The 19,690-nt window shown below is 39.0% G+C and overlaps 1 protein-coding gene across 7 annotated transcripts in view; it reads right to left on the bottom strand.

Moving 5' to 3' along the window:
• The window catches only part of Boll (boule RNA binding protein), a 57,430-nt gene that overhangs the window by 28,084 nt on the left and 9,656 nt on the right, over positions 1–19,690 (bottom strand). For 6 of the 7 annotated variants that reach the window (XR_015736874.1, XR_015736875.1, XM_085684224.2 and 3 more), the window contains exons 4-7: positions 19,072–19,126; positions 17,177–17,252; positions 12,664–12,791; positions 7,929–8,000 (exon numbers count right to left, since the gene is read on the bottom strand). Coding sequence is in view for 5 of the 7 variants with exons in the window: in XM_085684224.2 (XP_085540350.2) it covers positions 7,929–8,000; positions 12,664–12,791; positions 17,177–17,252; positions 19,072–19,126 (331 nt within the window). In the remaining 2 variants the exon portion in view is untranslated. The remainder of the gene's footprint in view (positions 1–7,928; positions 8,001–12,663; positions 12,792–17,176; positions 17,253–19,071; positions 19,127–19,690) is intronic. The other variant, XM_085684227.2, reaches the window with a different exon arrangement.

The following is a 19,690-nucleotide window of genomic DNA, read 5'->3' on the forward strand; positions in this document are numbered from 1 at the left end:
CCCATGCACAGGTGCGGCACACCTGAGTCTTAAGTTAGTTCTGATCTTAGGAGACGTTTCATACTGAGTTACAGCCCCATCGGCAGTGAATACGTCTTCCTTTCCTCTATATTGCTTCCAGGATTATTTGCTGTTTTCTTGATGGTAGACATTCTGATTGTGGTGAAACTGAATCTCACTGTGATTTGATCTGCATTTCCCGATGGTTAGTCTGAACCTTTGATGTATTTATATTTGTGTAACTTTTTTATCTGAAAAGTGTCAGATGACCTCCACTGCTCACCCATTGACCAGACTGTTTATTTTTTGTCACTTATATTCTGAATATTAGTTTCTTGGTTGATTCATTTTTTAGTTAACCTAGTTCAGTATTCTGTGTGTGGATAGCCAATTTTCTTTGCACTACTTATTAAAGAGGCTGTGTTTTTCCAATGTCAAGAGTCAGGAGGATGTAACTGCTTGGGCTAATTTCTAGACCTCCTCAGTCTATCCCATTGGTCTGTGTCGCTTTTACACCAGAATCCTCTTACTCCTGTAAATACATTTTATAACATAAAGTAAGGAATTGGATGACTCCTGCGTTGCTCCTTTTACTCAGGATTGCTTTGGCCACACTGAGTATTTTATATTACATATGGGTGCTAGGATTTCCTTTGCTATTTATTATCTGTCAAGAATGCTTCTGAAAATTAGATGAGAATTACTTGAGTTTGTAAATACTTTTTTGGCAAAATTTACAAGAATTAATACAAATATTGTATTAAGAATAGCAGTTACCCCTTCTTCCATGGTGGATTTGTAATTTTGATCTTTCACTGGTATTGTAGAAGTCCTGTATGCTCTGTCTGCACTTTAAAATGTCTTTGTCTACCTTGTCTTCAAATTCTGATATTATATACCTTTCACTTGATGCTACCTACTGTGAGGCTTCAAGTCAGTTTTCATTTGAATTACTGAGATTTTCATCTCCAAAATTTCAATCTGATTTTGTTTCATTAAGTTCTTCTTTCATATTCTTCACTGATATCTTTTTCATTCTGCAGTTTCTAGTCTTTGAGTTCCTTTAGTGTTTAGTCGTGCCTTTGATTTTATTATCATTTAAAGTGTGCGTGTTTGTGTGTGTGAGCGCGCACACACACTCCTGTGGAGGCCAGAAGGCGACAGTGAATCTCCTGGAGTCACAGGCAGAGGTGAGCTTCCCAAAGTGAGTGATAGAAACTGAACCAAGTCCTTTGCAAGAGTAGCAGGTGCTTTTACCTGTGGAGACATCTCTTCAGTCTTTCACTGTCCATTCTTAAGTCTTTCTTTGGAATTCCTTACATGAAAAGCCATCCCTCTGACTATCATGAGAGTCTATTACTGTGGAATTTCTAACTTCTGGAGGAGCTATTTTGCTGTGTCTTTTCGGATGTCTTATGCGCCTTCACTGGGTCTTGTGTATCTATGGCCAACTCACTGGCTGCAGGTTTTAGTCTCCTGTACCCTTTCAGCTGAGACACTTACAGTGCGCAGGTGTGACTAGGCTGAGGCTGGGCTGATGTGAAGTCTCTCACACTTGTGCTAAGAATATGGTTCAGTAGCCAAACACTGACCCAATGTACTTAAGGCACAGGGTGCCAAACCACCAAGGGAGAAAAAGGCTAATTGATGAAGCAACTGTACTAATAAAATTCACTATTGAAAACAGTAATTTAAAAATATATGAACAGGGGGCTGGAGAGATGGCTCAGTGGTTAAGAGCATTGCCTGCTCTTCCAAAGGTCTTGAGTTCAATTCCCAGCAACCATATGGTGGCTCACAACCATCTGTAATGAGATCTGGTGCCCTCTCTGGCCTGCAGGCACACATGTAGGCAGATTTTGAATGCATAATAAATGAATAAATATTAAAAAATATATGAACACTATAACTACAATTGAGAGGATTAAAAGGTAGTGTGATACAAAGAAAATATTTAATAAGAAAGGGTAAACAAAAATAATAATGCTAGCAAGTAATATTACAAATCAGAAAAAAATGAGGGAAAAATAAACGAAGGGGGAATAATAAAGAAAGGAAAAAATAGGGTAGGTCCAGCTAATGAAAGTGAGAAATAAAAACCACATGAAACAGACAACATCTGAGAATAAGGAAAATAAAGAATTGTAGATGAGGCAAAGATAATGAAGAAAAAGAAAACTGGTCTAATTGTGTAGAAAAGAAGGAAGAATAAAGGAGAAGGAGGAAAGAAGAGAATCAGAAATTAAATATTAAATACGAGGTGTGACAGCAACAACCCTCAGACAGAGGCAGGAAGAATACCAACCCCAAGCTGGCATCTCTCTATGGAGAAAACCTGTTTGAAAAACAGTCAAAGGCAAGCAGAACCTAGAACTGGACAAATACAGTACAGTAAGTTAAGCATTAAATGGAGAGTTAATTTAAGGGAAGTATAAACACATGGAGAAAGGGGATTGCTAAGGAGTTGAGAGTACCAGTCATGGTGGCTCACACCTTTAATCACAAAACGCAGGGCAGAGGCAGGTGAGTCTGTGAGTTCAGGTCAGCCCAGGCTACAAAGTGAGAATGTCTAAGAAAAGTTAAAACAAAGAATTTAAATGTAGTAATTAAAACGACTTAGTTAGTCCACAGGCTAACTTTACAGTTCTGAATAGAAAAGCAATAGAATAAGAAAAGAAAGAGGAGAAAGAAGAAAATAAAGGAAAAGATAATACAGTTCTCTAATATTACTTCTGTGTGGGTGGCAGTGCAAAGTCCAGATAGTTGGCCACTTTGGTTGGTGCTGACGGGGGAGACAAAGGGCTGTGCACTTTTGGTTTCCTTAGTTTTCTATGCTGCTCACCTACCAACCAGAGGACATGGTTTTCAGGGCTCTGTGGGGCGGACCCAAGCTCTAGCAATCGATCCTACCATAAGGTTGCCTCCAAGTGTCCAGCCCAGGGGCAGGGAAGCCCCATACAGTGACTGGTGCCGTGGCCTCCAGCTCAGCTTCCAAGCACAGGGATTTGGAATTCGGGGACTCTGGTAACTAGATTTACTACTGGGCAGCAGAGAAGGAAGGTGACCTCCCTCCAACTCTGACTCGTTTCTCATCACACAGGCGTCTGTCAGGTTCTGTCTCGCAGTCGTCATGAAGCGGAGCCAGTCCTCGAGACCAGCACCCAGTGGGGAAGTTGATGATGATGTCTACTGGTGTTCCCAGAGGGAGGGCAATGTGGGGTGCCTTCGACTCCTTTCTAAATGGTTTCTTGCTACTGCTAACAACCAGAATGCTGGAGAGAGGAGAACTCGTGTCCAGTACCTAAATGCTGCTTTCTACAAACCCCTGCCTGGCTGGACTGCCGCTCTGCTCCTCACTGTTGAACTATTTCCTATGGTAACTGTGCTCTGAGACCACACACTTCCCTCTGTGATGCTACTGCCCAGTCGGTCAGCTGAGGTGTGATGTCCCTCTCACCGTCCACTTCCAGCAGTTCTCTCTAAGGTCCTGTCTGTTCACAGCGGAGAGCACTACTTGTGTTTTCTGCAGCTCTCAGTCCCCAGCCTCCCCAGCTGTATGCTGTAGGCTGTGGGCATTCTCTGCCTTTGGTTCACTTTCCATAAACTGGCACAGCTGCTTTGGAAATCAGTATGGCAATTTCTCAGAAAAATTAGGAAACTGACCTCAAGACTCAGCAATACCACTTTTGGGTATATACCCAAAGGATGCTCAATTGTACCACAAGGACATGTACTCAACTGTGTTCATACAGCATTATTTGTAATAGCCAGAATCTGGAAACAACCTAGATGCCCCTCAACTGAAGACTGGATAAGGAAAAGGTGATACATTTACACAATGGAGTACTACTCAGCAGTAAAAAAAAAAATGACATCTTGAAATTTGCAGGCAAATGGATAGATCTAGAAAACATCATATTCAGTGAGGTAACCCAGACCTAGAAAGACAAATACAATATGTATTCACTCATCAGTGGCTTTAGACATAAAGAAAATCAGTATACAGTCTAGAACCTCAGAGAACCTAGGCAACAAAGAGGACCCTGAGAGAGGCCTAATGGATCTAAATAGGAAGAAGAAAAGACCAAGTTTCCTCCTTCACAAACATGGTTTTGGCGGCCACTGAAACCTCAGCAGCTTCTCACCATCACCAGAGGGCAGCTGGTTCTCGGCTGCTCCTGGTTTATTTCTGGCAGGCGCTAGTAAGGCCTGGGGTAGTCTGCCGTCTCAGTCTCCTTAAAGAGTGTCTACAACGCTGATAAAAAATAGACAAATGATGTGAGCAAAATTTCCTCCAAAATAGCCTATGTGTATGTCAATAGTCAATAGTGAAAAGATGCCTGATATCACTAGTCCTTAGAGAACTACGTCTCAATACCACAGTGTGATACCATTTGGTACCCATTATGGCTACAACCAAAACACAGCAGGGGTGGAACAACTGCAGTCTTTCATCTGATGGTGGAGTCTGAAGATGGTGCTTGTGGTCCTTTAGAAAAACTGCGAACCTTCCTTAAAATATCAACACACAGAATTATCATGTGACCTATCGAATGCACTCCAGGAGAAATGAAAACATATATCCACATAAAAACTTCACTACCTGGGAACGGTGGCTTAGCCTTTAATACCAGCAGTTGGGTCCCGGGAGGGCAGAGGCAGATGGATCTCTGTGAGTTCAAAGCTAGCCTGGCCAACATTTTGAGATCTACAACAGCCAGAGAAACAACAACAGACTTGACACCAATTTTCATTAAAGCGTTCTTCAGAGCAGTAAAAAGGCAGAGACAATCTAAACGCCCACCATCTGCCGACTGGATCAACACTGGTTACACCACACAGGACAGGTTTTACTCCAGAAAGAACCACTGGTGCACAGCACTGAAAAAACTTGCTAAGTGAATTATCTCAATCATGGAAAATTGTTGGATGGCTCTTTTTATAAGGAAAAACGCCCAGAGAAGGAAAGTCCAAGAAAGGTTAAAAAAAAAAAATACTGCTTGATTAGGGTTTGGATAGGAATAAAAAGGTATGTCTGCTAATGGTTACAGTTTTTCTTAAAAGGGAATGGTTAAGTATTCTATAATATTGGTATGACTATATGTCAATTTTGTGTTTAGTACAAACTACTCAATTGTATACTTTCAATGACTGAGCAATATAGCATGCAAATTTGATCTAAATAAAGTTAATGATCTTGTATTACCAAGTGTTTTACTTTTATTCATTTTTAGAAGGTCTTCATTACTGAAGGGGGCAAGGAGAGGAGGAGAGAGGGAGGAGTGAGAGACAACAGAGAGACAGAGAGGAGGGAGTAAGATTACAAACCTTTAGATCTATTTTCTAAACCTAATCACTGTACAATGCTGACCACTTTAACTTCCAAAAGATTACATCACTATATTACAATGATGACTAAGAGAATTAAAATCTGTTCTATATATGAGATTTAAAAACATAGGATAAAAGTCTCTGATTAATATGTGGCTTTGTTAGACAAATGGAGTAAGTGCCTACAATGTGAAGAACAGTACGACAGAGGCCAATGCCCTGATTACTCAGCCGTGGATTATCTGCTCTGAAGAACAGAGCCTGGGGAGACAATCCGGCTTCACTTTAGTCTTGTAATTAGTGTCAAAGTCAGAGTCAACGTATAAACTTAAATTATAGTTTCTAATGTAAGTCAGTAATTAATATTATTGCTATTATTAATAATACAGCGATATAAATAATTAATAAAGGAGCTGCAAAATCCAACTTTATTCTTTCTCACGTCTGATACTTTAAAACACTATGTTGTTTTTCCTTGTTCCTGGGTTTTACTGAGAGCAAATCACTGCTTTGGAGTTTGGCAGAGTCCAAATACCAGCTGTCTGGTATTGAGCGTTACTAGAGTCTCTGATGATACTCCTGTTAGGAACTTCTGATTGTAGGGTCACATTCTTTTGTACAGATTCTTAGCTGAGGTCATCCATACTTCTTTTGACAGGCTACAGCTTGTTTTGAGGAAACATGAACCTCTGCTGTAGCGGAGGCCTACTACAGACCTCTTCCCTGGCTCCGTCAACATGCTCTCTTGGTGTTTCTTAGGAGTTCAAGTTCCAAAGTGTCAACATCCCCGGTTCCAGCAGACACTCTCTGAGTCCCCCACACTTGGCTGAAGAGACGTGGATGTGCCTCAGCACGCTAACAAATCTCCGTTAGGCTCACACTCCTCTAACGTCATCTAGGCAGGCAATGGACTAAGGGTTTAGGAAGCAGTTTCACAGGACTTGGGCCATTTATTTTAAGTGGAGTGGTGTCTAATGATCTGTCTTTAGTCTCAGCTGAAATCCTATGGCTTAGGAAAGTCATATTATCAATATATTTTAAAGAAATGCCATTAAGTTACTTTTATCTTTCATAAGTGAAGAAAATACCTTAGTTTATTAAAAATAAGATTAATTAAAAATACAAAAATGAAGTCTAACATTAGTGGGATGGAGAGATGGCTCAGTGTTTACTGTTCTTCTAGAGGCCCCAGGCTCTGTTTCCAGCACACAGTCGGTAACTGCAGTTCTAGGGGATCTGGTTTCCTCTCCTGGCCTCCAATGTCTGTACAGTCAAGAGAGACCTTGACTCTGATCTCCTGTCTCCACCCCCACTCCACTTTTAGTGGTGCTGAGGACACAACCAGGGCATTACGCACACCAGGTTATCACTCTATGAACTAGGTAACAACACCCGCCTTTCTTTCCTTTGTCTTCTTTTCACTTGGCTAGGAGTAAAATCCACGGCCTTACCCATGCTGAGCAAGAATTCTACCACTGAATTTCACTCCTAACTCTGCCACATTTCATATGGGTGTATTTTTAAAGTCAAAAAAGAAAAAAAAACAGGGACAGAAACAGAAAGCTCTTCTACTACTTCACAAGTATTAAAATTTGATTTTATGTACAAATGTTATAGATCATAGGCTGACAAAAACTTTTGAAAGAAAGGCTAGAGTAAATGTTTTAAAATGTGCATGCAGGCCATAAGATTCTGTTAGAACTACACAACCTTTGAAAGCAAAGGCAACCACAGATATTACATAAATAAATAAGGCTATATTTTGCTAATGCTTTAAAGAAGTCATTGTTTATCCTGCCAAAAATTAAAAGAGCTGACATTACAGCATAGTTCTTATTGCTAATCTCCCATGAGAACTAAGAATGAATGCTGGCTAACTAAAGGAGGTGAACATAATAGTTAACACAGCATAATATACTGCTTATTTCAAAACACACTTGATTAACTCTAACAATCACACATTCAAAGTAACATTAAAAGCACAATACCTGTACCTGGGTTTATGAATTACTGCTAAAGCCGTTTCTGTGGGGCTGGAAAAGGAACCCAGGGCACTCCAGATGCTATGAAAAACATTCTCCCACTGTGCCACGTCCCAGCCTATTAAAGGCATTTCAGAATAAATTTCAAACAGCAGAGAGCTGAATTCATTACGTTTGTGAAAGGTCCTCTCTCAAGACTTAACTCTCTTTCCCAAATTAGTCTTTGCATATAAAAGGAAAGCATGAAATACCTCAAAGGACTTAAAGATACTGGACTCTTAAAAACACTGTGCTTGGGATCCAATCTTGTCCCTCCTACATGCTAAGCAACCTGGAGCTATTTTCCTCAGCACAGAGAGTGTATGTGCGTGTCCGTGAGTGTGCACACATGAGGAAGCTGCAGGCTGACCTGGGGCAGGTATCGTCCTCTTGCTCCCCCACTCCTTGAGACAGGGCCTCTCTAACAGTTCGGCTGGCTGGCAAGTGAGCTCAGAGACCTGCTGCTGCCCCTGCCCCTGCACACGGGTTACAGCCACATGTAACAATAAGTGTTTTCCCCTTGAGCCATCTCCCCTGGCTCCTCAGCTCAGAGGTTCTAGTGACCGCAGTGCCTACCTGGTAGTGATATGCAGGCTGCTGATAAACCGGCTGAGCTACCATCACGGGAGAACTAGATATGGACCGTGACTGTGGGAGGAAACAAAGTTTACTTTAGGAAGAACTCTTTAAATTACAGTAAAATTTGATCTTCAATTATTACCTAAGCTCAATTAACTTTTTATTATTGATTAAAATGTTATATTTTCTTCCTCTTATGGTATATTACCAACTTTATTTAAATTTATTTATTAAAATAGTTTTCCATAGCAATACTAAAACAAACACCAGCGATGTTTCTTTAAATCGGAAACTTAATACTTCCAAAAGTTATGAAAATATAAACCTATGAGACATCCAAAGGGGTTATAACAGCTTGCACTCCCACCAGCAATGCAGGAGTGTTCCCTTTACCCCACATCCTCTCCAGCATAAGTTGTCATCAGTGTTTTTGACTTGGTCATTCTTACAGGTATAAGATGGAATCTCAGAGTTGTTTTGATTTGCATTTTTCTGATGACTAAGGATGTTGAGCATTTCCTTAAGTGTCTTTCAGCAATTGTAGATTCCTCTGTTGAGAATTTTTTCTTTAGGTCTGTACTCCATTTTTTAAAATTGGATTATAAGGAAAATGTGGTACATCTACACAATGGCGTACTACACAGCAGAAAAAAAATGACATATTGAAATTTGCAGGCCAATGGATGGATCTAGAAAACATCATATTGACTGAGGTAACCCAGACCCAGAAAGACAAATATCGTATGTACGCACTCATAAGTGGCTTTTAGACATAACATAAAGTAAAGAAAATCAGCCTACAATTCACATTCCCAGAGAACTTAGACAACAAAGAAGACCCAAAGAGAGACATGCATGGATCTAATCTACATTGGAAGTATTAAAAGACAAGATCTCCTGAGTAAATTGGGATCACGAAAACCATAAGAGAGGACTGAAGAGGAGGGGAGAGGGAGGGAAAGGAGCAGAGAAAAATGTAGAGCTCAATAAAATCAACAGAAATGTAAAACTATAAATAAAAAAGAAAACTTTAAACCTCTGCAGAGAAAGATGAAGATACTAGAAAATGAATTGACATCAGACTAATGGACTCGTAAGATTGTGAAAATGACCATGTTACCAAAATCCATTTACAGATTCAATACAATCCCAATTGAAATTTTCATCTCATTTTTCACAGACATAGAAATAGCTATCTTAAAATTCATATGAAACCATAAAAGACCCCCGGTAGTCAAAAATCTCCAGAGCAAAAAGAACGATACTGGAGCAATCCATTCTAGATATCAAGATATATTACAAGGTCATAGTAATAAAAACAATATGGTATTGTCACAAACCAGAAATATAAACCAAGAGAACAACACCAAAGATCCAAGCATTTAACAGTCGGCACAGATGTCAGAAACCTACTCTGGAGAAAAGAACGCATCTTCAACAAAGAGTGAAGGATGAAATTAGCCCCGCGTCTATCACCTTGCACAAACTAACTACAAACTGACCAAAAACCTAAGTGTGAAACCTGAAACCCTGTAATTTCTAGAATGAACACAGACACTGCACACAGCCGCAGGAAAGGACTCTATGAATAGGACTCCATCCGTCCAACAACTATGACTAACAATTCACTAAAGTGTTGGCTCAGCTAAGGAAACAATCAACGAGGTGAAGAGGGAGTCCACAGAATGAGGCTTTGCCAGGTATACACAGGACAGAGGATTAATATCCAGAATAAACAAAGAACTAAAAGTCAAGTTAAAAAAATGTCCCACTTAAGAATTGGGCCTGGGACTTCAACACAGATTTCTCAAAGGAAGAAAAAAAATGGCCAAGAAATATCACAAAAAATTTCACCATCTGTAATTACAGAAAATACAAATCAAAACAACTATCTTATGAGAACAGCAAACAACCAAATGACCTACTACAGAAGCTGGAGGGATGTGAAGAAAGGGGAGTCCTCATTCGCTGCTGGTGGGGCCACACAGTGCTGCAGCACTATTGGAATCAGTGTGGAGAACTCTCAGAAAGCTGAAAACAGATCTATCATAGGCCCCAGCTAGACCCATTCCTTCCTCGTCTTATGTCCACAGGACCCGACAGCCTGCTTCCCAGATAACCGCTCCGTCACGTCCATTGCTGCTCTAGTCGCTACAGCCAAGAAACTGACAAGCGCAGAATGAAAACGTGGTACTACGGAATACTATTCAGCTGTAAAGAGAATAGAATCATGAACTCTGCAGGTAAATGGAGTAAGATAATCCAGATCCAGGAAGACAGCGACCACATGTTCTCCTTATCTGTGGTTCCTGGTTCAGACGCGGGTATAGAACCTGGACTAACTGCAGAAACCAGGAAAGTGAAAAGAGACAATTGCTGGGGTGGGGTGAAGGCGGGCACCAGAGAGGGGGAATATCAGGGTACACTTTTGAAGGTTCAGAGAGTAAAAGTGGGTGGGGAGAACTCTAATTAGGGAGGCGAGAGAAATGAAGAAGGGTAAAATAACAGTGAGAATATCTGAAAAAGCCATAAAAAAAGCCATAGTAGTAATTACCTAAAAATACCTGTAACACATATAAATTAGTACATACATAGATACACGCACCCACACACCCCTCACCCCACATACTAATGACATGTCCCATCTGAGCTGACAATGCTCCCTCCAAGAGCCACAGCCCATCTATCAGAAACCCAGACACCCAGTCATGACCTTCTGAGTTACTGGTCAAGGTTATCCGAGAAACTGAAGCATTATGGACTGCTGATCTGAAATCTTGTAGTTTTACTCATTGGTTATGGCAATTACATTCTATTTTCCTGGCCTTCCCAGAGCACCACTAGTAGGTATGTATGTATACTACCGATGACTACGCCAGCTGAGACAAGGGAAGACATTTTCCACAGCTTCTCTAGAAACCCAGGCCCATTCTACAGGCTTGACCACTTGGCCCTCAGACCAAAGAGGTGCTGGATTCCCTATAGCTGGAGTGGTGGGTGCTGTGAGCTGCCACATGGGTCCTCTGCCAGAACAGGACACAACCCAATCCTACCAAGTCATCTCTTTAACCCCAAAGATTGTTTTTGATTTTTTTGAGACAAGTCCCCCCACACAGCCAAAGCTGGTTATTTTTAAGAGCTGGCCCATACTGGGAAAATTGGAGCCTGAATAAAGCATAAAAAAGTATAATTCTTTTTAGTTACGAGTCAGCATGGAGTAAAAGACACATCTATTTTATCAATGTGAAACTCTGATTCTGTGCATATATATTCTAACTTAATATTAAGAGGACCACAAGCATTTTATAGTGATAGACGGGCATAACCAGTGAGTACGTCTACAAGGTTCCAGATCATAAAGCCCTTGTTTGACTGAATGCATCTGTATTCTATCTTTTTCTTAATAAAATTCCCTTTCTAGCACTCTTTTCTTAAAAGGCAAGCCTCTTATTCACTGTAGATGTTGTTATAATGCTTTCTTTGGATTGAAAACACCAACCAGGCATAAATACACAATTCAACAAGGCAATGTCATGAAAAAATAGGAAAAACAAAGCCAAAAGTACTTGCATATCAAAAATTAAAGGTAAAATAGTACCTTATTTCAAGTATTTAAAAATCTTAAACTAGTAAGTTTCCCAGGGATTCATATTAATTTATCTGTTTGAGTTCAACAATAAGTTCAGAACAGTCTTGTCGTGTTCCATTTATTTGCTTAGTCAATTATTAAATAAAGCCAAATATACGGGTACAAATTATTAAGATCTAGTTAAGGCAAATCTAAAATATATGACATGCCTGTACCATTCAAATTTAGATTGAATTTCAAATATAAATGAATAAATTCAGTTTTTCAAAAGCAGTCTAGAGGGATGTAAACAAAACTTTGAAAATCACTGTCTTAGAAGAGCTTACATACAAACAAGATCTGGCTGCTCCATAGAGCCTTGATTGTAAAGAAAAACTGAAAATGTCTATGACTAGAAGAATATAAAAATGATAGTATACCAAAAATTGAATATTATAATATATTAAAATAAGTGAACAAATATATAATGGTTGAAATAGTTTTGCTACTTTTTTATGTGTATGGGGTCCCTTCGAATTGGAGTTACAGTGTGAGCTGCCAGATGGGTGCTGGGAATTGAACCCAGGTCTTCTGGAGGAGCAGTTAGTGCTCTGAACCGCTGAGACACCTACCTAGCCTCTAAGGGTTAAAATAGTATTGTCCACAAAGTGTCAATAGCTTAGCTCTCAAAAATATAATATTTAAGTTAAAAGCCAGATTACTGATACAGTGTTTAAAAACTCCCCAAGGAGCTCCCTATATTTATTTGTAATAAAAATACAGAAAATTAAGAAGATATTCTGAAGAAAGGATAAAAGGTATAGAAATAAGGAAACTACCTAAAATTGCCATATTTTATTTCCTCTTTGGAAAGAACTTAAATTAATATTTGTTAAATTTGGGCAGTAGGGGCATAACTATATTTGTATTTGTTTGCGCTTTAACTGTCTCAGAATCAGGGCTAAGGAGACGGTTCAGCAGATTGGGCTCCCAGGCCCAATGTGGTGGAAGCAGAGAACCAGCTCCTGAATTGTTCTCTGACATCCATATCCACTAGCTGGCACAAACAATACATAAATACGGAAAATTAATCAAATACATAAGAATAAAAACAAGTATTTAAACATATTTGGTAGAAACTCTTCTAAAATGAAAATCCCTTACAGGCCAAGACGGTGGGACAGAAGTGACCTCTGGAGTATGGAAGTAAGCCACGCCGTTGTGGTAAGTGTAAGGGTATCCAGTTGACGTGGTCAGATACATTGTTCCAGCGGCAGGCATTATACTGGAGCCTAAAACAAGGAAGAAACATCAAAGTCTTGAATTTTATAAACATGAAACTTATTAATACATTTCAGGAAAATATTTTAAGGTTTCTACATTGCTACAGTAAAAACTAAAATACTCAAAACTCTATGTCCTAGTATATTTGAACAATCCATTTTATAACTCAATACCTCAGAGTTATAGATTATAGGGATTAACAAACAAGGTAAATAAATATTAAAAATTCTCCATTTCAAGTTCTAATGCCAGTCTAATGAAACAACTTAATTAGTAACTAAACTATTATTTTTATAAATATAAATTATGTAGAGAACCTGAAAACTACAGTAAAGTTCCTAAGATTTTGACTAGACATATTCTTAAAAGTTCAGAGATGATGGAGACAGTGAAGCTGCAGAAGATTAGATTCATTTTCCTACTTCTTTGGGTTAATAGCAGCATTTACTCAGGTTATGACTCTATACTTATCTATACTTTATCTATACTTTCCCTTTGGTTAGAACTTCTGCTACTATAACCACGACTACACTCCTTGATGCAGTTAGTCTAGGACCTCCACCTTCTTTTTAGTTCAGGATTTACACACACACGCACACACACACACACACACACACACACACACACACACACACACACACAGAGTCACTGAGACTTTAAAGGCCAGGGAAGCACGATCATGAAGCCCCGGGACTTGAGTTCAGACCCCAGCACCTGTATAAAAAGCCATATATGGCTATACATCTGTAACCCCGGTCTTGAGGGTGGGTGGGGAGGGGATGGAGACAGGCAGACAGCCAGAGCTGTCAGTAAGTACCAGGTTCAGTGAGACACTTCTGTCTCAAAAACAAGGTGGAGAGCAACAGGAGAGTATACTGTAGGTCACCGTCTCACCTCCACACGAGCACCTGTGTGCACATGCACAAACATCAACAAACAGAAATGGGAAGGACAGTTAAGATGTGCTGAGAATAAGGTAACGTAAGGTGGCAGCAGCAGCAGACTGCACACTGACGGGCCACTAGGGGAGGTTTCCCAATAGTGAAGGCAAGTAGACCTGACTGCTGGGAATAGAACGTTGGTAATGAAATAAAAAAGAAACAACAGATTTGAGAAAAACTAAGATATGAGTCTCTTATAATTGTAGAAATAAATTAGTATTTATTTTTATTTGGAGAGAAAATAAAAATAAGCTTTGTAGTCTAGCAGTCTTGGAACAGAGGGTAATACTACCACTTGGGCAAGCCAATTCTATACTTCTCCCATTAGAATATGGGGTGTTACTCCAGGAGACAAGGAAGAGGTTGAACATGGTGTTCTTACAGGGCAGTTTAATTCAAACAATTGTTACTTTAATGGAAAAAGTTTATCTTTAAATGATCAAATAAGTGATACTAAGAAGCAGAATGCAAATTATTCCTGGAGATTTTACATAAACTAAGACTTAGAAGAAAATATAAAATTCCAGTGTACAATGGATTAAGAGCCACAGCTGGCCAAGGTCAATTTTCCTCTATTATTAAGAGTACTTCAGCAGAAATGTCAACTGGTATTTCCATTATTCAGGTCTGGTTTAGTAGACCACATTTCTGAGATTTCATAGATGTAACTAAATGGTTTTAAAATGACTTCCATTTTTTTAAGGCAGATATGTGTATTATAAAAACAGAGCTAGCACTTCTCAAGTTGATTTTTCATGAGATGAATAAAAAACTGCAACAATGGCTCTTTTGCTCATTAGTTCTGAATAAACTATTTGTAGATGTGAAAACAATCAGTAGACAATGGGTCAAAAACTGTTGGTACGATTATTATAGTTAAACTCTTACAAACAACAGTATTCTGAAAATATTCAGAATCCTGCTATATTTAGTATAATCTTCTCTCCGCCTCTCTCCCAGTCCCTCGGTGTGTGTCTGACTACTTATGAACTTGCATGCAGAGGCCAGGTTGATGTCAAGTATCTTCTTCAATCATTTTCATTTTAATTTTCGAGATAGGTCTGTCACAAGCACAGAGCTCACTGACGGCCCTGGGATCACAGGCACATGCTGGCATGCTTTGCTTTGACACGGCTCTAAGAGAGCCATCCGAGTTCTCATTCTTGCAGCAAGCACTTTACTCAGACAGCTTTGCAGTCCACAATACATTCTGTAATAACTAGGTTAACTAATGCTGAGTCAAATACTTGTTAACTGTTCTCAACAGAACACTTGAAATTAACAGTCTATAGGATTGTTGACAGTGATATAAATAACAGCCTAAGGTTTTACATCCCAGTAGACACACAATATGGCTAAGGAAAAACAAAATTAGCAATTATTTTATAGAAATCTTCTTTAATATACAACAGAAGTGCTTAATATAAAAGTTAAAGAAAAAAGAGTCTAAGTATTATAAAAATTTGAAGAAGGCATACACAAAAGTTATCTAATCCAAAGATTTAGCGATTGTTTTCTCTGATATTTAGAGCACATGTGGCTTGACTAAAAAACACATGCAGTTACTTTTTTGTTTTTAGTTATATATTTTTACTTTCCATACTTTGGCTAATATAAAGTACTTCTATAATCACAAGTACTTTTAATTAGAATTCTAAATTTATTTAGCTATTTTAAGTGATATTTTCCTATAATTTTTTTTCTTTGAATGTATGCTCAAGAGTGAAATACCTGGGTCTTTATTGTTCAATTATAAAGGCAGGATGTGGACTCTGCCTAGAAGCCCGTCTGCAGACGAATGGATAATGAAAATGCGGCACACATTCATATACACAGAAGGATTTTATTCAGCTGTAGAGAAAAAAAGTCATTCGACCTCACAGTGGGGTTGCAACACACAGGCTGAGAAACCACTGGCATAGACAATTTCTATAATATATGAAGAACAAAAAAACTGGACACCACGAACAAACCCAATTAAAAATGAGGTACAGAACTAAATAGAGCTCTCAGTAGAGGAATCTTAAATGGCTGAGAAACACTTAAAGAAACTTCAACATCCTTAGTCATCAGAGAAATGCAAATTAGAACTTGAGTTTTCATTTTACAGCTATCGGAATGGCTAAGACAGATAAAAGCCAGCTCACGCTGTGCGCATGTTGAGTCAGGGACAAGTCATTCACTGCTAGTGGATCCACCGTCAATGCAAATTTGTACAAGGAATCTGTGTGGTGATTCCCCAAGATGCTGGGAGTAACCTATCTCAAGATCCAGCTGAACTAACTCTCGGCACACACCCAAAGGACTCCGCATCCTACTGCAGCGACACCTGCTCAACTGTGTATGTGTACAGCAGCTTTATTGTAACAGGCAGGACCTGCAAACACCCGGCTGCCACCCACAGATGAGGGGACCAAATGGCTCCTAATGACATTCTCCTGTACCTGCAGGTCCTGCCTTCTTCAGTCATCACCCTGCAGGAGATGGGGGCTAACACAGAGATCCCCAACAGGACAATGCACAGAGTGACAGATGTTGGAACATCTGAAGTGGGATGTCTCCATCAACTCTCCCACCCCTGCCATCAGGGCTCAGGAGCTATGTAGAAGAGGAGGAGCAAAGACTCCCAGAGCACGTGGGATGAACTCACACCAGAGGACAGACACACGTTATGATTTCAGACAGTGGTAGCAATCAAGCCAGATGGGGTCCCAGCACTGAGTGAGGGAATGGACAGGAGCTCCTTCCCCTAACCAAGAAGCGACCTGCAGCTGACAGCTGCTGTAAAGGAGAACTTTGCTTTCACCAATGGCGTCTCACTGGGCGTAGAAACCACTCTTCAGAGTCGGCCCATGCCCAGGAGACAGCTGACACAAGAGGAACGCAATTGTATTTTTATAGATTTTTGGCCTCATATTGTTCGTCTGGGCATTTTTTTAAAACTTACTTATCTTTTACTTGTATATTATGATTTTTGACTCTTGTTTTTATGGTTTGTTTTGGTGTGTCTGTGTTACTTGTGCTTTTTCATTTTTTTAAAGATCGTCTTTTAAAATTTATCTGTCTGTCTTCTAAAGAGAGAGAAGAAATAAGGGGTGGAGGTGGATGGTGGGGGAGGATCTGGTAAACTGTGATCAGAATATACTGTATGAATTTTCAATAAAAAGAAAATGCTATCATAAAACACATTACTTTTTATGCTAATTAAAAATTAAGTACTTTCCTTTAAACCATAATTAAATAGAATATACTTAACATTGTTCATGTATATTTCCCCTATACCTCAAGCTAAGATATTTTAATTTATGTTAAAAATAGTTATATGACTACCAACTTTGCTAAAATAATTATTAAATAAAGAAACAATATTTTAATAAAATGTCTAAAATAGTCTAATAGTTCACAAAAGGATCAAGAAACTATTAAAAACTATATTAGTTCTCAATACATACGAGGAATCCCTATTTGTTGTTTTCTTATTGCTGGACCAATGTTCAGTTTCTTATCTTTGTAATTAAGTTTTTCAGCCTAAAATAAAGGAAAAAGCCCATCACCATGATTTGTAAAAATCATTTGACATCATGATTTGTAAGATCAGTGAAGAAAAACCAGTATGAAACTAGCATAATAGCAGATATTATGTGACAGTTTCTTCTTTTTTCAAAATACGGGTCTCACGAGTTCCAGACTGCCCTCAAATCTGGCATATTATCGGGTGACAGTGAACTTCTGATCTTTCTGCCTCTACTTCTCAAGTGCTGCAGTTGAGGGATGTGCCACACTGTCTGGTTTAGTGGTACTGGGAATCAAGTACACTACCATAAAGACGGTCTTCACCTTGGCTCTGCTGCTGTGCGCTCGGTGGTGTGGTCATCATCAGCTGCTAGTGTCTGCACTCGGGTGTCTCTGAAGCGCATGTGCATTACTAACCACTATTCACAGTTATTTCCAGGTCATTTGTGGTACGTAGAGAAAGTGCGACTTGTTAACACAAAAGCACCCAGTTAGAGCAAAATGATTTTTTCTTATTCTAGCTATCATAGTATAATAAAATGTCCTTTTAAGATATGTCTTTCACATTATGTGTTTTTTTAAACAATAAAATGGCTCACAGGTGCTGAAGTTCTAGCTAATGTTCCTAAGCACATGAAGATTGTTCATCTATTTTACGGAGGAAATACGTTGTCATGCTTAATTCAGGCATTATAGTCCTATTGGCCATGAATCCAATAATTATCAGTTACTAAATATGTTGATTATTACGGCTTAGATATGAAGTGTCCACTCCCTCCACAAAAAAGTTCACGTGTTGAATGCTTTGCCCCAAATGACAGATCCAACCACAGGAGGTGGCAGATGATAAAGGATCAGATCTAACAGATCACTGCTGTTAGTAACCGGAGAGCATTATTGGACATGATGGGACTTTTAAGGGCAAGGCTTAGCTGGAGGAACAAGCCATGATCCCATATTCCCCAAAACTAGGTCACAGATCCCTTCCTCAGCCACCTCTGCTTCCTGCCACTCACCGTCACAGGTTCCGCCTGCCTGTGCCCCACAGCACAGAGGCAGCGGCTATGAGCTGGAGCCTGAGACCCTGAGCTGACATCATCTTTCTGCCTTCACAGCAGCTGCTCTCAGATCTCTGTGACAGGCAACACAAGCTTGGCGAACACAATTTCTTTAAGGAGCAACACACAAAACTAGGCCATATGTTGATTTACTGGTAGCAATACTGTGACTAGAGGATTTCGAAACTTTGTCTTGTATTCCAATCAGGAACACCAGAAGTTCAGTAGTTACTAAATCAGTTTTATGGTGACTTTATAGAATAAAAAACTCCTAAGGGTAAGAATTGTCTGTGTATGATTCCAATAATACATAATTAAAGGATTAAATGTTATACTTACATATGTTAAAAGATATCAAAGTGAACTACAGGCTATAGACACTTTATTAAAGAATGTTACTGGTTTATGTAGTTTTTCATAGGAAGGAAATAATATCAGTTAATTTTTTTCTAGCAATTTACATTTGGAGTATTCCTTAGGAATTACAAAAAAATTTTTATACATCACAGAGACACATTCTTAAATCACTAGTTTAAGCAAATAAAATAAAATAAAATACAATATAACTTAACAACCATCCTCATGTAATGACTTGGAATGCATTGTTCTTCAGACTGTTTCTTAGAGGTCAATGACAATCTTAAGATAAACACACACATGTATCTGCATATATAGATACATGTAGATCACTGGCTTGTACTCTACTATTATCATAAATGGTTAGTTTTAAAGAAAGAAGTTCCAAAACAGAAATTAAATACACTGAAAGATCTTACCTCTTGTAAGATTTTTTGTGCATCTTCTTGAGTCTCAAAAGTGATGAAACCATACCTAAATAAATGAATTAATTATTAATACTTTCTTAGAATATTACATTAAATTTTATTTTGGAGTTCAAGAACCTAGGGTCTGCAAGTTTTTTTTTTTTTTTAAATCACTGAACTACATGCCTACAGCTGCATTAACAGTTTTACTTTTTAAGTATTGCCACTGTAGGTATGCTGCATCAGCATGGGCACCACAGATTAACACTGTCATCCCTGGTTTTCAAAGTGACAGGGGCTGAGGGGATAAAGGACTCAGCAATCCTCATACAGTTTCAGCACTGTGATGCACTCATGTCCTGGCTTCCCACCCGGGATGCAGAAGGTTTCAGAACAGTGCAGTTGTCTTTGGATTCTTTTTGTTCCTCCATCCTCCAGGTTGTGGATGAAACCCACTTGCATAAAAGGCAAGTGCTTTACCACTGAAAACATTTTTATCCCTGTAATTTCCTTAAAAAACAAACAAACAAAACCCAACCAGCCAGCCAACCAACCAACCAATCAACTTATAAAAATAATGTTTTCCTCAGAGGAATCAAAGTAGAAAAATGTCAACAACAAAAGTTTCAAA

Source organism: Myodes glareolus, chromosome 27, assembly GCF_982192425.1.
Source record: "Myodes glareolus chromosome 27, mMyoGla1.1, whole genome shotgun sequence".
Taxonomy (NCBI): domain Eukaryota; kingdom Metazoa; phylum Chordata; class Mammalia; order Rodentia; family Cricetidae; genus Myodes; species Myodes glareolus.